This window comes from Chiloscyllium plagiosum, unplaced genomic scaffold, assembly GCF_037043375.1.
Source record: "Chiloscyllium plagiosum isolate Xiang-an unplaced genomic scaffold, Cpla_swu_hap1 HiC_scaffold_6, whole genome shotgun sequence".
NCBI classification, from domain to species: Eukaryota; Metazoa; Chordata; class Chondrichthyes; order Orectolobiformes; family Hemiscylliidae; genus Chiloscyllium; species Chiloscyllium plagiosum.
In genome coordinates, this window is record NW_028270144.1 from 75,354,988 (window position 1) to 75,373,404 (window position 18,417).

Genomic DNA, 18,417 nt, shown 5'->3' on the forward strand with positions numbered 1-18,417 from the left:
AACACCATTGACAACTAGGCCCAAGGATTATTTAGTATCTTGCCCAATCAAACTTTTATTGGTGCAGTATCCAACAGGAAGTTAGAAAAATGTAGATGATTTCGCAAGACACATTTGAGAAAATGTAAGAGTACTTGGAACAGGAAAAGAGAGACTTTGCAAAGTGAGTAGCTGAAAGACACAGATATGAGCATTTCAGGTTTCATTACAAGTATGTGTTGAGTTACTTCATCTCAACTGTAATGTTTGCTGAAGAATGAATTGGCCAAATGCTGATTGGTTCATGATGAAACTTTCAGCCATTGCATTTTCTGCTTGTTGACATTTAGCAAGCCTTGCTGGATGTGTACATTTGAGTGTTGAAAAGTGATTCAGTTGAACTTGGTTATGATGTGTTTAAAAGGACTGCCATACCTATTATTATTACTCACATATGAAGAAGGGCTCATGCCCGAAACGTTGATTCTCCTGCTCCTTGGATGCTGCCTTACCTGCTGCGCTTTTCCAGCAACACATTTTCAGCTTTAAATTAACCTTGTCAGACATGTTATAATATACCTCTGATACAGCTTGGACTTGAACCCAGAACCTTTTGACTCACTATCTCGGCAACTGTACCACAAAATTGCCTCTCACGGAGTTGTACCCAAATACTTTCAATATTTTCATGGGATATGAGAGAACATTGACGGATAAATTTGATAAGATAAGAAAATCAACTGTTACCCAACAACAGGAACTCAAATTAAATACAGTTGAAATTGTGATCTGAACCATGCAGAGCCACTGCAAATATGAACAGGTATGTACCATAGCTTTGAGCACTAGAATACTAATGCACAATGTCACGAACTTGATTATTTGTACAATCCTCATTCAATTAACTTTCCAAATAGAAGCTCTGCTGAACTAGAAGGGTACTCAATGGAAACTACAGCAGCTTCCTGTAGCATGAAGAGAAATTGGGAATGATGTGATGACATGAAGCCTCATGAAATGGAAACACGGCAATTTTGAGAAAAAGATCTCGGTCCATTTCGGTTGCCTTCAATTATCCTGGTAGCCAAAACTGTGGTAATAGGGGGCTTTGGAACCTAAAGCTATTATTGTTATTCTTTACAGCAGCTAATACATCTGCACCAATAGCAACAGTACCACAAAAGCGAAATTAGTCTGAAGACAGAGATTAATTTACAAAGAAAGGATAATGTTACAAAATAAAGTTTGAATAAAATGCAAATACAAAATCAACAAGTTACATACAGTTGGTTAGTAATAATTTGGAGTTGATTTTTAGAATAAAAATCTTGAGTTGTACAACAATTTCAATTCAGCAGCTTGAATAACATATTAAAATAATATTTTAGTATGCAAAGGATATGAGTCATCTTATAGCTTGAATTACACAACTTTGGATAAACAGCAATCAACAGTTAAGATGTTCAATAATTTCACAAGTTATGTATTTAATTTTTGCAAGTAAAAAGTACTAGTCTTGCCTGTAATATGTCTTGTTGATTCTTGCCAGAGTGGACTTTCATAAAATGAACAGTAATTCCTGTTGTTCTTAGTTACTTTTAAAAAGGACTTCCATTGAGCTCACAACTGCAATGAAATAGCTAACTCACACAACATTTCTGTATGATACTATTCATTAAGCAAACTCAAAATACAGAAATGAAACAGATAAAACACCAGACATTGCACTGCATGGCACTTCCACCTCAGTGAATGAAGATGATAGATCATATACCTTATTGTCACACGCAATTGGTTTCTTGCATTCCTCACAGGTGTTAGAATAAAGGCTTTCGTAGCACTTCACACAATAAGCATTCTCTTCTCTAAGGATGTATTTCTTCCCAAAGAGGGACTCCTTGCAATAGTGACAGTCAAAGCGTTCTGTCATCGTGCTTTTTGGAAAGCTCTAAGCACCTAGAATGCAAAACAAGAGCAGAAAATTGAAGCAGTCCTGTTTATCTTTATGCATTGCAACACATCTACATTTGACTAAATTCAGCCATGGTAAGACAATAAAAAACATTTACAGATCAACAGCTCTCAGAGTGAAATCAGAAATGTAAATTGTGACAGATTGTCAGTCACTCACAGTTCCGGTAGTCAGTCAGAAGCTAAGGTGTTAGATCACCAGTCCCTAGAATTCATACAGTTTGAACTGCTGCACGTCTAATAACTGATGAGTGTTGTGTTGAAGCAATTGAGTGGCTGGCTGCCTAATAAAATCCTGTGTCGTTTTACCATATATGGATATAAAGCTAGAAAATCATTCTCTCTCTGAGCTTCACTACAGCTGGCAAAGCTGACCCTCCCTTCTTCATAGGTTTACTGTTATCCAGATTGCTTTCTTTAATTTTTCTTTATTAGTAAATCACCAGACTCATTTTAACAGAGAAACACAGCAGACCTTCACAAAGGGCTGGTAAACACTTCCCAAGATCATACATAAAAGTACATGATGATATCAATAGATTATTACGATTTAACTTAGAATCCCTAAAGTGTGGATGCAGACCATTCAGCCCCTATCCAATTCCTGTAATCCTACATTTTCCTTGGTTAAGCCACTCCAACCTACACATCTTTGAACTGTGCGAGGAAACCCTCACAGACAAAGGGAGGATGTGCAAACTCCACATAAGTAATCACCTGGGGTAGAATCAAACCCAGGCACAACAGTGCCAACCACTGATCCATCATGCCACCCCAACATTAGCTTCACATTTAGTGTGTGCAAATAAACCACCTTGTTCTGAATGTAGTCATTCAACTCATAATGTTAGAGCATTGTTATAAAATAGTGTGAATTGAAGGGTGTTACAAATTGCAGAACTCGAGAATTTTTTTACTTCTGTGACAATTTTTTTTTCACTTCTGTGTGAATGGCCAAACAAGATTAGCATGCATCTATGTGAACAGCGATTATTATTACATGTCTCCAGAATGAAATCTTGTGTCCAACTATTGTAGTCACTTAAAGCATTTTCAATGTTACACGAGATACCCTGATACTTAACCAGTTGCCTAAGTAGATTGATCTTTACATTGGAATCAATCTGCATTTCTACTGTTAGATTTGGTTCTAGCACAAAATGGAAACTGTAAGAGGTTAAGGGTCTTTCAGAAATTGACACTGTATTAGTGTGCCCATGTAAATATTTGTTTATTAGTCCACAAAGGTTTGAGTCCAGTTCAATATAACATTAAATAGAACCACTAAAGGAGGAGATAGACATGACTGTGAGTTAAATGAACTAAGCCATTAACTCCTAAATTTTCAGTACTCTGTGTAATAACCCAAACTTTAGTAGTCTTTGTGCTACAGTTGTGTTCCTGGTTCTGGATGACAATCTAGGGTTCTCCTTCCAGCTAATAAGAATAATATTATTAATATGTTAGGACCCTATAAAAAAATTACTGTTATTGTTTCTTCAGCTGCTGTATCAAGCTTGCCTCGGAGAATATTAATTCATGTTGTGAGGATCTCTGCATTCAGGCATCAGCACGATCAGGCATTCCTGTTTGTTACATCGCTGCCCAGGAACTAATAAAAAATGGATTCATTTTTATTACATAACAGTGTTGAGACCCACTTAATACCATTAAGTCTCCTCTAGTCTAGTAGACTACAGATACTCAAGGGGGAGTTTCCCACTCACTGGGAGGGGGGCTAGTCTGAGATAATATGCTAAGGATAACATTGCTTTCCAATGCAGTCTCACCACAAGAGAAATTTCCCAGTGGTGACAACAGCAGTGGCTTGGGCAGCTGTGACAAAATACAGAGACCCACGATAACCAATCAAAAATTAATTTAAGAGCCATCCTTCTGGGTCACTGACATTTTGCCAGCAGCAGTGTGGACCCCTGCTGCATTTGGACAATGCCAACTGCATGGAGGAGACCATCTTACAGACTCTTGAAGGGACAATTCCAAGATCAAAAGAAGGGGGACTTGTGACATCAATGGCTGCATTGCAGTCCTGATACCTTCGCTGAAGGGGCTCCCTCTGAATGCTGGGACCACATCCCTACTTGGCACTGGCAGAAAACCGATGTGTCTTCCTCCCTTCCAAGGATGACTCGAGATGAAAGCAGCTGCTTGTGAGCTTTGCTGCCTTACCAGTCGCCAATTGTTTCAGTGATCCCCTGATTAAGTCAAAAGCACAGAAAACCTGCTTACTATTTTAAATGGATGGCAACTCTCTCCTAAAAGACTGTCACTTCATCCGCTCATGGATGCCTTAAAACCTGCAAACATCCCTGATGTTGGGCCTAACATTATGCCTTGACCCCTTCTGAGAAAATCCCAGCTCTTCCCTGCTGAAAAGTTCATTGGGTTTCAAAGGAAGGACTACCTGTTGTGTCTTCATGACATTAGGAAGTAAACCAGCAACCCAAAACTCCTGGACTATCAGTCTAGAACTCATGCGTCATATTGTGAAATGTTTGAATGTCATGAGCGGGTCTGTTTCTTATTTTGAAAATTGTTTACATTTTTGTGTTCTGGGCTCTCATGATTCTTTGTATTTCATTTTCAGTTTACTTTCTTTGTTTTATCTTTTATTGCTGAGGCTTTACACTTTTAGATTCCGACTGAGGTAATTCTTACTTTCTTCAATATCCGTTCTTTACAATCAAAGGATCATAAAATTAGATGCTGGTTGATTCTGCAATATTTCATAAGTCTTTTGTCAATACTGATAGCAGCAGGAACAATGTTGCATAGCATTAATCCGCTGATATCAGAGCAGCAAATGATGACTATGCACTTAAAACTTTAAGATGAATTCAGTTATATGCATTTTCCAAGCTTAGAATAATAATTGTAACTGATAAAATGACAACTGCTGCATTCCAGACAATTAATAAGCAGTGGCAAAATGATAAAGTCACAGTGCTAGTAATCCAGAGACCTAGTGAATATTCCAGAGACATGGATTCAAATCCACCAAAGCAGCTGATGAAATTTAATTTATAACTCAGGGATGGAAAGCCCTCAGTAATGGTGACCATGAACTACCATTCAGTGTTATAAAACCCATCTTGTTCACTCATGCCTTTAGCCACCCAGTTCAAGGTCACTTAGGGAGCAACAATAAATTTTGTTAATATACACATCCTGTGAAAGAATAAAAGAGAAATAAGTCTTTATTGGAGCTGTTGCAGATTTGAAACATTGACAGTGACTGACTTTCTGGTAGAATATTTAAATATGTAATGACATAACTGATAAAGGATACCGTAAATTCCACTTTCTAATAATCGTAAAGTTGACATTATGCACATTGCAGAAGTAAAGACTACAGGAAAATTTTCCACTGATTATCCAGTGCAGGGAGATCTGAAATCATAGTTATCATTAGTCAAATGAAACACTATTAGGAATTGCATAAAGTGCTCCCATAAAGAGAAGAGAAAACCGTAGAATCACTAAGTTATTACATTGCAGAAGTAGGCCATTCAGCCCATTTATCTGCATTACCTCACTGAGCATTTTGGCTTAATGTCAATTTCCTGCCTTTCTCTGCAATATTAGACATTATCTAAACAGAAACAACCATTTAACGTCCTCTTGAATACCCCAATTGAATCTGCCTCCCGACAGATGCATCCCAGACCCTAATAATTTGCTCGGCGAAAAAGATTTGTCCCATTTCACATTTGTTAAATCTATGCCTTCTAGTTCTCAATCTCTTACATGCCAAAACAATTTCTCCCTCCCTATTTTAACCAGCGCCCTTATGATTTTGAAAACCTCTATCAAGCTCCTGTTAGATTTCTCCTCTTCAAGGAAAACAGTCCCTCTTGTCCATTCTATCCATCTCCCACCTTGCATTCAATTGCTCAAATACGCCCAAAGCTATCATGTCACATCCTGCATTTATGTGAGGATGTTCAATTTACTGCCTGCAGTTATGGCAGAGAGCTGTACCCTACAGATATGAACAGAATTAAAATAGTATGAAGGAGGAATTAGGACAGGAAGTGTTGGGTAAGGAGGCAAAACCATGCTAAAACAATGTTGATGGGATGGGAGAATAGGAGGAGAATTCCAAAAAGGCACTGCTGAGACCACCATTATTTTATTTTTATTTTTATTATTTTTGGTTTAGAACTGTGAACTGTGATCTGAGAGTGAACATGACCTTTGGATTGTAAGCAGCAGCTTGTGTTTTTTTCAAACAAATTGATATTTGTTTATGAGGCAAGGTGATTTATTTATTTATTTATTGTCACATGTATTTTGTTACAAAATACAGTCAAAAGTGTTGTAGTGTGTTGCTATTCTCCTGCACCATCTTAAGACACAGAAAAATAAACCAAAACATAGAACTTAAAGGCAGAAAAATAAAGAAATTTTTAAAAAAGCATCCAACTTTACAGTCCTTTTTGTTAAATGCTCCACTTTGGGCCATGGGCCAAGACCCTTCACTATGCAGCCACGACTGGAATGAAAGTTAACATCCTTCAGTGCCATCTCACTTTCATTGACACCCTCAAAGTATTCGATCGATGTTTCAGTTCTGAAGATGCATCATACTCAAACAGATGGCATTTGTTTGAATGTTAATAGGGTATCAAAGGAAGGCGTATGCCGAGAGAATGTTAGGAAAAAAAGAAAGGTAAAACAATGCTTTCACAGGTTTTGAGCTGTTTGTTTTTGTTAGAAAGATTGTGGCTATCATAGCTATAGAATATAGGCTTGGTTGCTCTGGTTATTCTCCCATTAACAACTTATCAAAAGTTTGGAGAATAGAATCTCAGTTATGAGAATTAAGTGAATATTCCTCGCAGCCTGCTCAAAACTACTTGGAAACTGATGTCTTCAGGAACCAGCAAGATACAAACACATATATTATGATTCGTAAAGTCTGCTTAAGTGAACTGGCCAGTTACACCCCTTGAAGTTTTCTTTTGATTTATCCCTTAACTGTGTCTGTTTGTCGGTGTGTCTTTGTGAGAGTGGGGGCTAAAATCAAAGAAGATTGAGTTTAAATCATAGATTACCATGTAGTTTAACTTTACTCTGCTAAAGGTACTGTATTATTAATAAATTGTTAATTAAATTGTTCAAGTGGGAAAGAGTTGGACCCATTAAGACCAGTGTGACAATTTGTGCATGGAACCACAGGATGCAGGTAGGGTTCTAAATGAATACTTTGGTTCGGTGTTCACTGCTGAGAGGGATGATTTAGATATAGAAATTGGGATAGGGACTGTGATATACTTAAAGGAATTAGCATGGACAAAGAGGATGTTTTGACTTTTGGCAGGCTTAAAAGCAGATAAATCTCTATAGTTGCATTAAATATATCCTAAGCTATTGAGTGAGGCAAGGGAGGAAGTAGAAGAGCACTGGTGATAATTTTCAATTCCTCTCTGCCCACAAAAGAGGTACCAGAGGACAGCTAATGTGGTGTTGTTATTCAAGAAGGGAGGAAGAGATAAACCAGGAAACTGAGGCTAGTCAGTCTAACCTAGTGGAGAAACTATTGGAAGCAATTCTGAGGGACAGAATTAAGCTGCACTTGGACAGGCAATGATTAATCAAGAAGTGACAGTACGGTTTTGTTAAGGCAGGTCATGTCTGACCAACTTGACTGAATTTTTCGAAGACGTAAGGAAGTGTGTAGATGAGGGCATTTGACATAATCTACTTGGAAGTCGCAAGGCTTTTGATAAGGTCCCACATGAGAGGCTGATAACAAAGGAAAGAGCTCAAGGGACCCAAGGGACATTAGGCAAATTGGAACCAGAATTGGTGTTTGGCAGGTAGCAGAGGATGGTCAAGGGCTGATTTTGTGACTGGAAGCCCTTGTTTTTTATGCCTATATGAATTATTTAGGTGTGAAAGTAGGAGGGTTGGTAAGTAATTCCATGGATGATACAAAAATTGGTAGGATGGTAAATAGTGAGGAGGATAGTCTTACATTATAGGAGGATATCGATGGGCTGGTCAAATGGACTGATGGATGGCAAATGTAATTCAGTCCAAATAAACGTGAGGTAGGACAAAAAAGGCAAGGGGATAGACAGTGAACAGGAGGACCCTTGGAAGTACCAAGGATCAGAGAGGCCTTGATGAGTACATCCACCAGTCTGTTAAGATAGCAGGATAAAGTAATTAAGAAGGCACATGGTTTGTATGCCCTTAGTAGTTAAAGCATAGAGTTTATGCTGGAACTGTATAAAACATTGGCTAGGCCACAGCTAGAGTATTTTGTGTAGTTCTGGAATCCACATTATAGGAGGGGTGTGATTGCACTGGAGAGAATGCAGAGGAAATTTATCAGGACATTACCTGGGCTTGAGAGTTTTAGTCATGAAGAGGGATTGGACAGATTGAGATTGTTTTTCTTGGAACAATGGAGACTGATGGGTTCATGATTGAAATGTATAAAATTATGCAGAGCATATACAGGGTATACATGAAGGAACTTTTCTCCTTGGTACAGCAATGACCATGGAGTATATGTGTAAGATAAGGTGTAGAACTTTTAGACGGGATGTTAAGAAAATATTTTTCACCCAGAAGATGGTGGAAATCTAGAACTCGTTGCCTGTAAGGTTGGTAGGGGCAGAAATTCTCATAACACTTTAGAAGTACAAACAACCTTGGTTATCTGAATGTCAATTATCTGAATTTCGGATTATTTGAACAAGATCTTAAAGTCCTGTAAAAACGTTATCCGTTATTCAAAAAATCAGTTTTCCGAACAAACAGTTATCCGAACAAAATACTCCTGCCCGTCTCATTGAATAATCGAGGTTGTTCTGTACTTAGATGTATACTTGTGATGCCAAAGCATACAAGGCTATAGGCCAAGTGCTAGGAAATGGGATTAGAATAGTTAGCTGGTTGTTTTTGACCGACACAAACTTGATGACACGGAGGGTCTCTCTCTCTCTGTGCTGTAGACTTCTGTGACTCTATGAAATCCTGCATTTATGCCAGATTATTCTGGGGTCGACTTGAAAAATTGATAAGAGGACTTCAGGAAACCAGGACAGCAATTGTTTATTTCATACGTAGATAAGGAGAGAAAACCTTTAAATGTAAAACTTATTCTCTTAAATTACAAAACACTTTCAAGCTTTATACAGATTACAACATACACATTACAGTGCTTACACTTCAGTTTATATGTACCTCACATTACCTTTGTTTTCCCACAGTCTTCCATAGGCATTTTCTGTTCTTCACTCAAAGCACCTGATCGTGTAGGTTCTGCACTACTTGTTTTGACAGTTAGAATATCTCATTTGTCATTAATTTTTTCTGTACTAGCTTTGATTATTATTGATTACATGGCTAAAGCTTTAACCCTTAATCAACCCATTTAGTGACCTCCTCCAAAAAATTAACTAAATTAGTCAGACATGATGTATCTTTCACAAATTTATGCTGACTCCGTTTGATTATTCTATATAATTGTTACATGGGTACTCACGCATCATCTAGTTTATAGAGATTGATTAATGCTTTAAGCACATAAGACAAACTATACTGCCTTGACTAACTTCCTGATCAATAAATCTGGTCTAGCTACATAAACCATGGGAGCTTTAAGTGAAGAGCCACATAGGTATAAACTCATAAATTAAGGCTGAATTTCTATTTTCAATAATTTGTAAAATTGTCAAACTGCCAAGACTAAGAACTCCTGAGGTGAATGTTAAACACTGTTAAATTTGTATTTCAACAGAGTCTAAGTTCACACTTTTAGTGAGACCTTCAGTTAAACCCATTCCCCTGACTAATACTAGCTTCCAATATATATAAAACAATTGACAATTAATTAATGCTTAATTAATATTTCCCTCATCTCTTCCCTCATTGCATTAGGTGTGGCATTTCTAAAAAATTCATTTGTGGGATGCAAGCATTGCTGCTGGGCCAGCTGTTATTACCCATTCCTAGTTGTCCTTGAGAAGATGATAGTGAGCTGCGTTCTTGAAAGAAATCCATTTGGTGCCATTACAGAAGGAAGTCTGCCATCCTTACCCAGTCCAGACTGCATATGACTTCAAAACAACAGGAATGTGAGTGGCACTTAACTGTCCTCTGACGCCCCATATGTACCAAATCACTCAGAAAATTTGAAAAAGAATAATACCACATTTTGCCAGGTAAAACCACTTACCTGTCATTGACCTAGGTATTGAAAACGGCAATGGCATATCTTGACCATGCAAAATCCTCCTTTACTAACAGGAGGGCTTGTGGCTCACACACAGACTAATCAAACAACATGCCACTGAATCATATCTTACAGCCACTGTCCTAGAGATCACCATATTCATCTTTGGATCTGTCCTGTCTTAATGGAAGGACAACCTAACAGAGGTAATGGAATAATAATATTCCATTGGAACAGAGTGATCTTGGTAGTCTACAACACTGACTCTGGTCCCTATTAAATCACATCAGGTCAAACATAGACAAAGAAAGCTCCTGATACTTTCCACCTATAGCATTGCTCAGTTAATAGGTTAGTATTTATCCATATTAAAAACAATTTTTTAGAAGCACTGAGTATGACATGAGTACAGAAAGTACTCTGAGTTGGAGATATCAATGTCCAGCACCAAGAGAGGCCAAGACCTGCCTGCAGAGTGCTCTGGAGTATATGGTAAAGCAATTGACAAAAGAGACAAAAGAGCAGGTTTGTTCTGCTTGCCATCGGAAAGCACGATCTTCCCTCAGCCTACTGCCAATCTAATAACCAACTCAGCTGTACCTAACAACCAGCTGTCACCCCACCTCTGGCTCAGATCTGGTTTGTCAAAATGGGTATCCATGAGATACAGTGGGCCATAAGCAGCAGCAGAATTGAATTCAGCCACAAACTGTGACTTCATGCCCAGTACTTGCCTCACTTTGCCATTACAAGCAATCTAGGTCAAAAAAACAGATTCACTGAGGAGTGAAAGTGAGCATGCTGGAAGCAGTACCAGACACTCCTAAAAATGAGGTACCAATATTGCAAAGTTATGACACAGGACTAATTGCATCCCAAACAGCAGAAGCAACATGTGATAGACAATGTTAAGCAATTCCATAACTACTAGATCAAATGACAGCTTTACAGCATTTGACAGAGACACTCACATTTCATGAAAACTTAATAAGTGAGTCAAGCTGATTAATAGAAAAAGAAACTCAATAATTCTTCTCCAAGTTAGGAAAAATGTCTTTTAAGTCTCTTTTAAATTACAGCTCTGTTGTCATTTAATGGTTCTAATGTAATCAAGCCCAACCTGTTTCTCTCTGGAGAACTAGAGAACCAGCTCAAACTTGGCAACACCATCAGCAAGTGTAAGCACTGACACCCAATACATTGCAGTTCTTGATACTTCATGCTGTTATAAAATCATTTTGAGTTAAAGCACTCAGTAAAATAAATGGGATTTCACTTTGTAACACATAACTTTGAGATCCTGAGATATGACATGATTAACTTTATAAAAACCAGAATCACGGAACCATGGGTTCTTAGGTGCAAATCCAGAAGTATCAGCAAATTACCAAAAGCACAGTAGGTCAGGTGCAATTATTATAAGAATTGTGCTTTTACATACTTCTCAAACCTGACAGTCTCAATAATGAGGCTTAAACAGAGTAAAAACAAAACTGACATATTGTGGCTGTACAGGACATTGGTTAGGCTGCTTTTGGAATATTGTGTGTAATTCTGGTCTCCTTCCTATCAGAAGGATGTTGTGAAATTTGAAAGGGTTCAGAAAAGAGTTTCAAGGATGTTGCCAAGTTTGGAGGATTTGAGCTATAGGGAAAGGCTGAATAGGTTAGGGCTGTTTTCCCTGGACCGTCGGAGGCTGAGGGGTGACCTTGTAGACGTATATAAAATCATGAGGGGCATGGATAGGGTAAATAAACAAGGTTTTTTCCCTGAGGTGGAGGAGTCCAGAACTAGAGGGCATAGGTTTAGGGTGAGAGTGGAAAGATATAAAAGAAACCTAAGGGGCAACTTTTTCACATAGAGGGTGGTGTGTGTATGGAAGGGGCTGACAGAGGAAGTGGTTGGAGGCTAGTACAATTGTAACATTTAAAAGACATCTGGATGGGTATATGAACAGGAAGGGTTTGGAGGGATATAGGCCGGATGCTGGCAGGTGGGACTAGATTGGGTTGGGATAACTGGCCAGCATGGACGAGTTGGACCGAAGGGTCTGTACATCTCTATGACTCAAAGTATGCAACAGGTAAGAATAAAAATTGATCGAAGTATTTCCTTATTTAAATGTAAACAACCTCTAATTCAGTGGATTGGGCATTTTGTTAGATCTCGTGTAAGAAATGTTCCAACAAAAATTGGCATGGAAGAAAATACAGACAGGAACGATGAGGCTCATTTAGTTTGGGATCATGGTTGGCATGGACTGCTTGGATGGAAAGGTTTGTTGTCTCTGTGCTTAATGACTGTATGTGTAGTCCTTGTGCATTCCAAACGAAGCTGATATCCAGCACCAGAAATATACTTATGAGACAAAGCATTCTAGCAATGAGAATAGCAGCGTGGCTGAACTTTATGCACAATGTAGGTTGAAGTATACAACAAGAAATATTGGATGTTTGTGATAATGAGATCGCAATAATCATTGGTGATTTTAATCTTCATACAAACTGGGTAAATTGGATTAACAATGGCAGCCGGTCCACCTTTTTCCACAGCTTACGATTCTCCACCACTGTGGTTGACAAGTCTTTAGCCACGTGTGACACACCTCTTGCGCTTCTGCCCTCACCCCTTCTCTTCCCTCGCACAAGACAAATAGGATCCCCTGGTCTTCATTTATCAACCCATTAGCATCTGCAACCAAAGGATTGTTACCTGCTATTTCTACAACCTCCAGCAGTAATTTGGTGATAGTACCTTCTGTAAATTTGGCTATAGTACCTTCTATCCCTGCTTGCGAGCCACTAATATAGATTGCAAGTAGTTAGAGCCCAAAGACCAATCCTGTGGTACCTGACATTTGCCAGCCAGAAAAAGACCCATTTATTCCAAACCTCTGCTTTCTGTTGGTTGGCCAATCCTTGATCTAAGCTAATAAATAACTTAGCCATATGTGTGATCTTATTTACTAACCTTTTGTACCCACCTTATTAAATGCTTTCTTCAAGTCCAGATATAGCACATCTACAGGAACCTGATTATCCACTTCCCTTATTACACATTTGAAGAACTCTAGTAAATTAATTAAACATAATTTATTGTGCATAAGATCAAGCTGACTCTAATGGATTGTGTTTTGACTCTCCAAATATCCTGATATTACATTTTGATAGTAGATTCCAATGATTTCCCAATAGATGTTATAATGGTCATAGTCTCCTAATTTCTGCCTCCCTCCCTTTTCACATAAGGGTATTATATAGCACTCTGCCAATCTGACGGAGCCTTTCTGCATCCTCAGAATTTTTGAATCTTATAACCAATGGATCCACTATCTCTGCTGCCATTCTTTTAAGACCCTAGGATGTAGGCCATCAAGCTGTGGAGATTTGTCTGCCTTCAATTCCAATAGTTTGCTCAATTCCTTTTTCCCAGTGATAATTATTGTTTTAAGTTTCTCCCATTCTAAGACCTCTGTATTACCTGGTACTCTTGGGATGGACTAGTGTCCTCCACCGTGAAAACTGAGGCAAAGTACTGATTTAGTGTTTCTGACAGTTCTGTGTTATTTATTGCTTGAGCAGGTTTGAGGGGCAGAATGGTCCAGCCTTGCTCTTAATTTTTGTGTTGCTAGTTGGCATTAGAAGTGCTGTCTGTTGCTGGAACTCTGTAGTTCCAAATTAATTGTGGCATCAGAGAATAACAATTTAATATAGAGAAGTTTTTAAGCTGTGCCAAGGTTCTCACCTTTCCAATTCATGATCTAATTAGTGTTTTTCATAGTTAATTCTCTTTGTTACAAAGGAAAATATCCTGGAAAAACAGAAAGTCATTTGATAATGACTTCATTAAAGCTTTCATTAAAACAAAAGGGCGAATTGCACCCCATACATCCCTTAGTGAAATGAGGTAATTCCCTGGGAGCTACAGCATTCCATGCTGATATCAGTGGCTTCTTTGCAATGAGATGAATGCTGTGAAATGTACTGTTATGTACTAATACAGGGTACAATCTAATTCTGGTTTGAACTTTCCATATCCCCAAAGGATTTGTGTTTCACAACTAAAAGGACAGCGTGCCAATAACAACAGGTGCCAATTCTGCGTACTGAGAGTGCCCACTGCCTCCTGGTGGTCTAAACATACATGGCATGACAAAATGATAATTGATAATATTATAGGAGTAACCAAGGGGATCTTATCTCAGTTAATCCTACATATTTGTATAATGGTTGAATGCCTTAAATACAGAAAAGATTTTTATCATAATTGTTTATTTTATGTCCTTCTCTAATTTTAAGTTTTATTTTCCTGCTATGTAATTACTTCTAGTCAGCATGTATGATTTTTTTGCATGTCTATGGTCATCTCAAACTTCATGAAATTATTTAAGACTTGCAAAATATACATTTTTTTTTGTCCCTAACTTCAAAATGGAAATTTGGAAAAACAGAACAGATAGTTTGAGAAAGTAAGAATTGAAAATAATAAACTAAAGGCACAAAGTCAAAATTTGATATCTCCTTTTTAATTACATTCTAAATCATCCATTTTGCATTTTAGGTTCAACGTTATCTCTTTGCCGAAAGCAATCTGGAGTCAAAAGTCTGTGTGTTAGTGTCACACACTAGGAAGAAAGCATATAGATTGAAAAGGGCTGTGCTAAGGAGAGTCCTGAAGTGTTGGAGAGGTTTTAATTCAATCATTACCTGTTTGTTCAGGTAGGTTGTTAAAGATCCTTCAACACTATTCAAAGAAGATCAAGAAGTCTATCAATCCTCAATCAACACCGCCAAAAATGCAAATTCACTGATAATGTACTTAACTGATGTTTAATTTACATGATGAATCAAAATACCTGTTCTGTTTATTTACCTTTCAACTCTTATAACACTGAAAGGTATTTATGTAGAATGCATTGAGATGATTGAACAACATAGTAAGGCACTATGTAGGTAAGTATAAGAATTTCATCATTATTTTCTTCAAATTAAATTGAATTAACTGTATGACATGTACTATTAGTGTTTGCTTTCATATCATGATACTTGAGATTTACAAAACCTACATGACCAAGGAGACATTCAAGAGCACCTGCTTGCAGTTAAAGGTTAAGTCAGTTATTTCAGTAATACCTCTTCAGCAATGCATCCTGTTTCAACAAATAAATTCAGAAATAAATTAGTTGGAAAAAAAAGCACAAAGTGAAAAGGATATAAATGGCCATTTAAAATTTTTGACCTTTAAAGAATGGATCTAAGCAGAGATGTCTAGGTTTTAAACTAAAGATTAAGAGGTGTTTTTAAATTGTAGAAAGAAGTAACTGAATTAAATATTAAATTGTTAGAGCTATAGAAAAATATGTGTCTTATTAATTTGGGAAGCTTTCAATTCATACATTGTGATATGGAAACAATAAGTAATAATAAAGAAATAGCGCTAATCATTCTATTGATTAAAAAATATGATATACTTACACTAATATATTTATCATGCTAATTCTAAGGTGCAGGAGTATATCCGGATGGACAAACCAAGCTTGGGACAGCTGGTTCAAAGGTTCAATGGAAAAGCCCATTGTTTAATCCTTCCTGCTACAGCACATCAAGGAACGGGAGACCTTGTAAAGCCCCAGAGATTATTTGACGTGAAATGTAAATTAGCACTGTATATAAGACCTGTAATGGTGAATGAATGTTATGTGCTGTATTAAAAAAAAGTCAGAATCACTCGACACCAGGTTATGGTCCAACAGGTTTATTTCAAATCACAAGCTTTCAGAGCAACTCCACCTGATGAAGGAACAGTGTTGTGAAAGCTTGTGATTTCAAATAAACCTGTTGGACTATAGCCTGATGCCATGTGACGTCTGACCTTGTCCACCCTCGTCTAACACCGGCATCTCCACATCTTAAAAGAAAATGAAATGGTAACTTAGTTTTCCTTCATGGATGCTGCCAGACTTGCTGAATATTTCAGGCATTTTTCATTTCTATTATTATGTTGTCAACAGTCTTAATAGAAATATCAAACAAACAACAATGAGATGAACAATAAATTAATCTGATTATTGTGTCACAGTCATACTTTTGCAAAACAAGTGAAAGTGGTTCCCGTGAAGAGGCAGTATGTGACTATATAATTTATTGTGATAACGGGTCATGCAGATTCAGCTATTGGACTGGGATGAGTAAACTGGTTTCAGTTCTGAAGGCAGTTATAGATGTCTATGTTCTTGCTCTTATTGACCTGGGATATGAGATCTTATGGTTGAGCTCACTGCTGGCAATGTCTAGACTAGCATGTTATGAATGGTTACTTTTGCAAGTCATCTAAATGCTGCTCTTAGCTATGGAAACAAATCTCAGCACCAGAGATTTAGGATAAAAAACTGAAAGGGAACTAAGTTATAGAAAATATTACAAAAATACTAGAGATGAGGTATCTAATGATAAGAATGCACCACTATAACTTCAAATCAATGATAATTGGGATTAAGTTATTGAAACATTGAAAATATTTCATGAGTTGCTTTAAATTAATTTGTAGTAAATTGATGTAAATATGCAGACTTAACATGTTGCACAATAGTCACTGAAAACTGAGTGTTATATATAAAACACTTTTGTTGTTACTTACTATGGACCATCACCTCAGCTACAATGAAGAGTCTTATACAGGGTGAAAAATTATAGGAAAACTTTTCTGGATTAAATTTCATAAATGCTCCGATGTTGGACTAATTATGAGGAGAAATCAGTTAGAGATCTATTTACATTACCAAATTTCAAACTACCCTGTAACTATTTAATGCTTCTGCTTAATTATCTTGTTAATTGAATCACATCAGGGAGCAGAAGTAGCGGTTTGTTCTATTTAAAAGGGTGATTGAAGAAAAAGCAATGACTGGATAAAATAATTATAATAGAAAAGAAAAGTAGAAAAATTGGAAAGACACCAGTCCTTACCTCAAAGTTGACTGCAGCTATGTTCACTTCCAAGCAAATGAATGGTTGAATAAGACAAATGGAAAGACCTATTGCTTTTTTTGCCTGTCAAAGCTTCGTATTTGCTAGATGACACCAGCAATTAAACAGATAGCAAGTCTTTTGCCAGTCTATAAATACAGTATATTTCAAGCAACTGCTGTCCAGTAGAGATAAGAACTACCATTGCTATGCACAACATCCTACCTTTTAAGGTATCAGAAATTTAACAACATGTGGCCTGCAATGGAAAATCTGCACAAGTAGAAAATGTAACTACTTATCCGGTCACGTCAAGGACAAACTAAAATGGGAACAAATCATGGTTAAACTCAATTAAAACTTTTCTTATTTCTGTAACTTTATTGTTAAATAAGCAACTGAATATTTTACAAAAGAAACCCAATGCCTGAGATTTAGATTCATAAATACAAAATGATTCCAGATTGTGAAACACTCTTAAGAAGCCCTACAGGTGACCTTCAGGCTGATTGTCTTAATCTCTAATCAGTAAAGCAGCACAGTCATAACTATGATCAGATTTAACAATTGTCTGACAGTATGATCACAACAACAAAATATTATTAAGATTCAGCAGAGACGATATTAAGAAACCATCACAGTGACCAGAAAAGAAGGAACTTTGGCTATTCATTTTAATAGGTCTAAACTTACCTAACATTTCTAGCTGCATATTATCTATTCATTATTATGTAGTTTGTGATATACTAGACTAGTATTTAAGATATCCATGTTAATACTCCACAAGTGTTGCTTCAAATCCTCGCACAATAAATTGCCATGTTGAAATTAAGTACTAAATCATGATTTGTTTTTCATTCCTGGCTGGGCTATCATTCATTGCCTTGAACTGATTGACTTGTTAGGGCCATTTCAGAAGGCAGTTAACAGTCAACCACATTGCTGTGGGCCTGGAGTCACATATGACCAGCAGGTCAGGCAGCATCCAAGGACAGGAGAATCGACGTTTCGGGCATAAGCCCTTCTTTTCTGAAGAAGGGCTTATGCCCGAAACATCGATTCTCCTGCTCTTTGGATGCTGTCTGACCTGCTGCACTTTTCCGGCAACACATTTTTCAGCTCTGATCTCCAGCATCTGCAGTCCTTACTTTCTCCTAGTCACATATGACCAGACCAGGTAAGGATGGCAGATTTTGTACCCTAAAGAATGTTAGTGAACCAAGATGTATTTTACAACAATTGATAATGTTTACATCATTATGTGTTGATACTATGGCTTTAAGAGATGTA

At 37.3% G+C, this 18,417-nt stretch overlaps 1 protein-coding gene and 1 long non-coding RNA gene across 5 annotated transcripts in view; one reads left to right on the forward strand and one right to left on the reverse strand.

The window, feature by feature from the left end:
* LOC122550668 (four and a half LIM domains protein 2) overlaps positions 1-17,284 on the reverse strand; it is a 48,362-nt gene extending 31,078 nt beyond the window's left edge. Inside the window, exons 1-2 of one of the 3 annotated variants that reach the window (XM_043691752.2) lie at positions 17,128-17,284; positions 1,754-1,935 (exon numbers count right to left, since the gene is read on the reverse strand). In XM_043691752.2, coding sequence (XP_043547687.1) covers positions 1,754-1,909 — 156 coding nt within the window. In that variant the 5' untranslated portion in view covers positions 1,910-1,935; positions 17,128-17,284. Of the gene's footprint in view, positions 1-1,753; positions 1,936-2,110; positions 2,194-17,127 lie in introns of those variants that run through there. The other 2 variants (XM_043691753.2, XM_043691754.2) reach the window with 2 other exon arrangements.
* On the forward strand, positions 522-17,121 carry LOC148149788 (uncharacterized). Of its 2 annotated transcripts, none has more exons than XR_015757437.1 (3): positions 522-802; positions 14,723-14,880; positions 15,666-17,121. It is a non-coding gene; the product is annotated as an uncharacterized LOC148149788 (long non-coding RNA). The 2 variants fall into 2 exon arrangements; XR_015757436.1 differs by lacking the exon at positions 522-802 and adding an exon at positions 9,895-10,064.
* Positions 17,285-18,417: the final 1,133 nt, after the last annotated feature.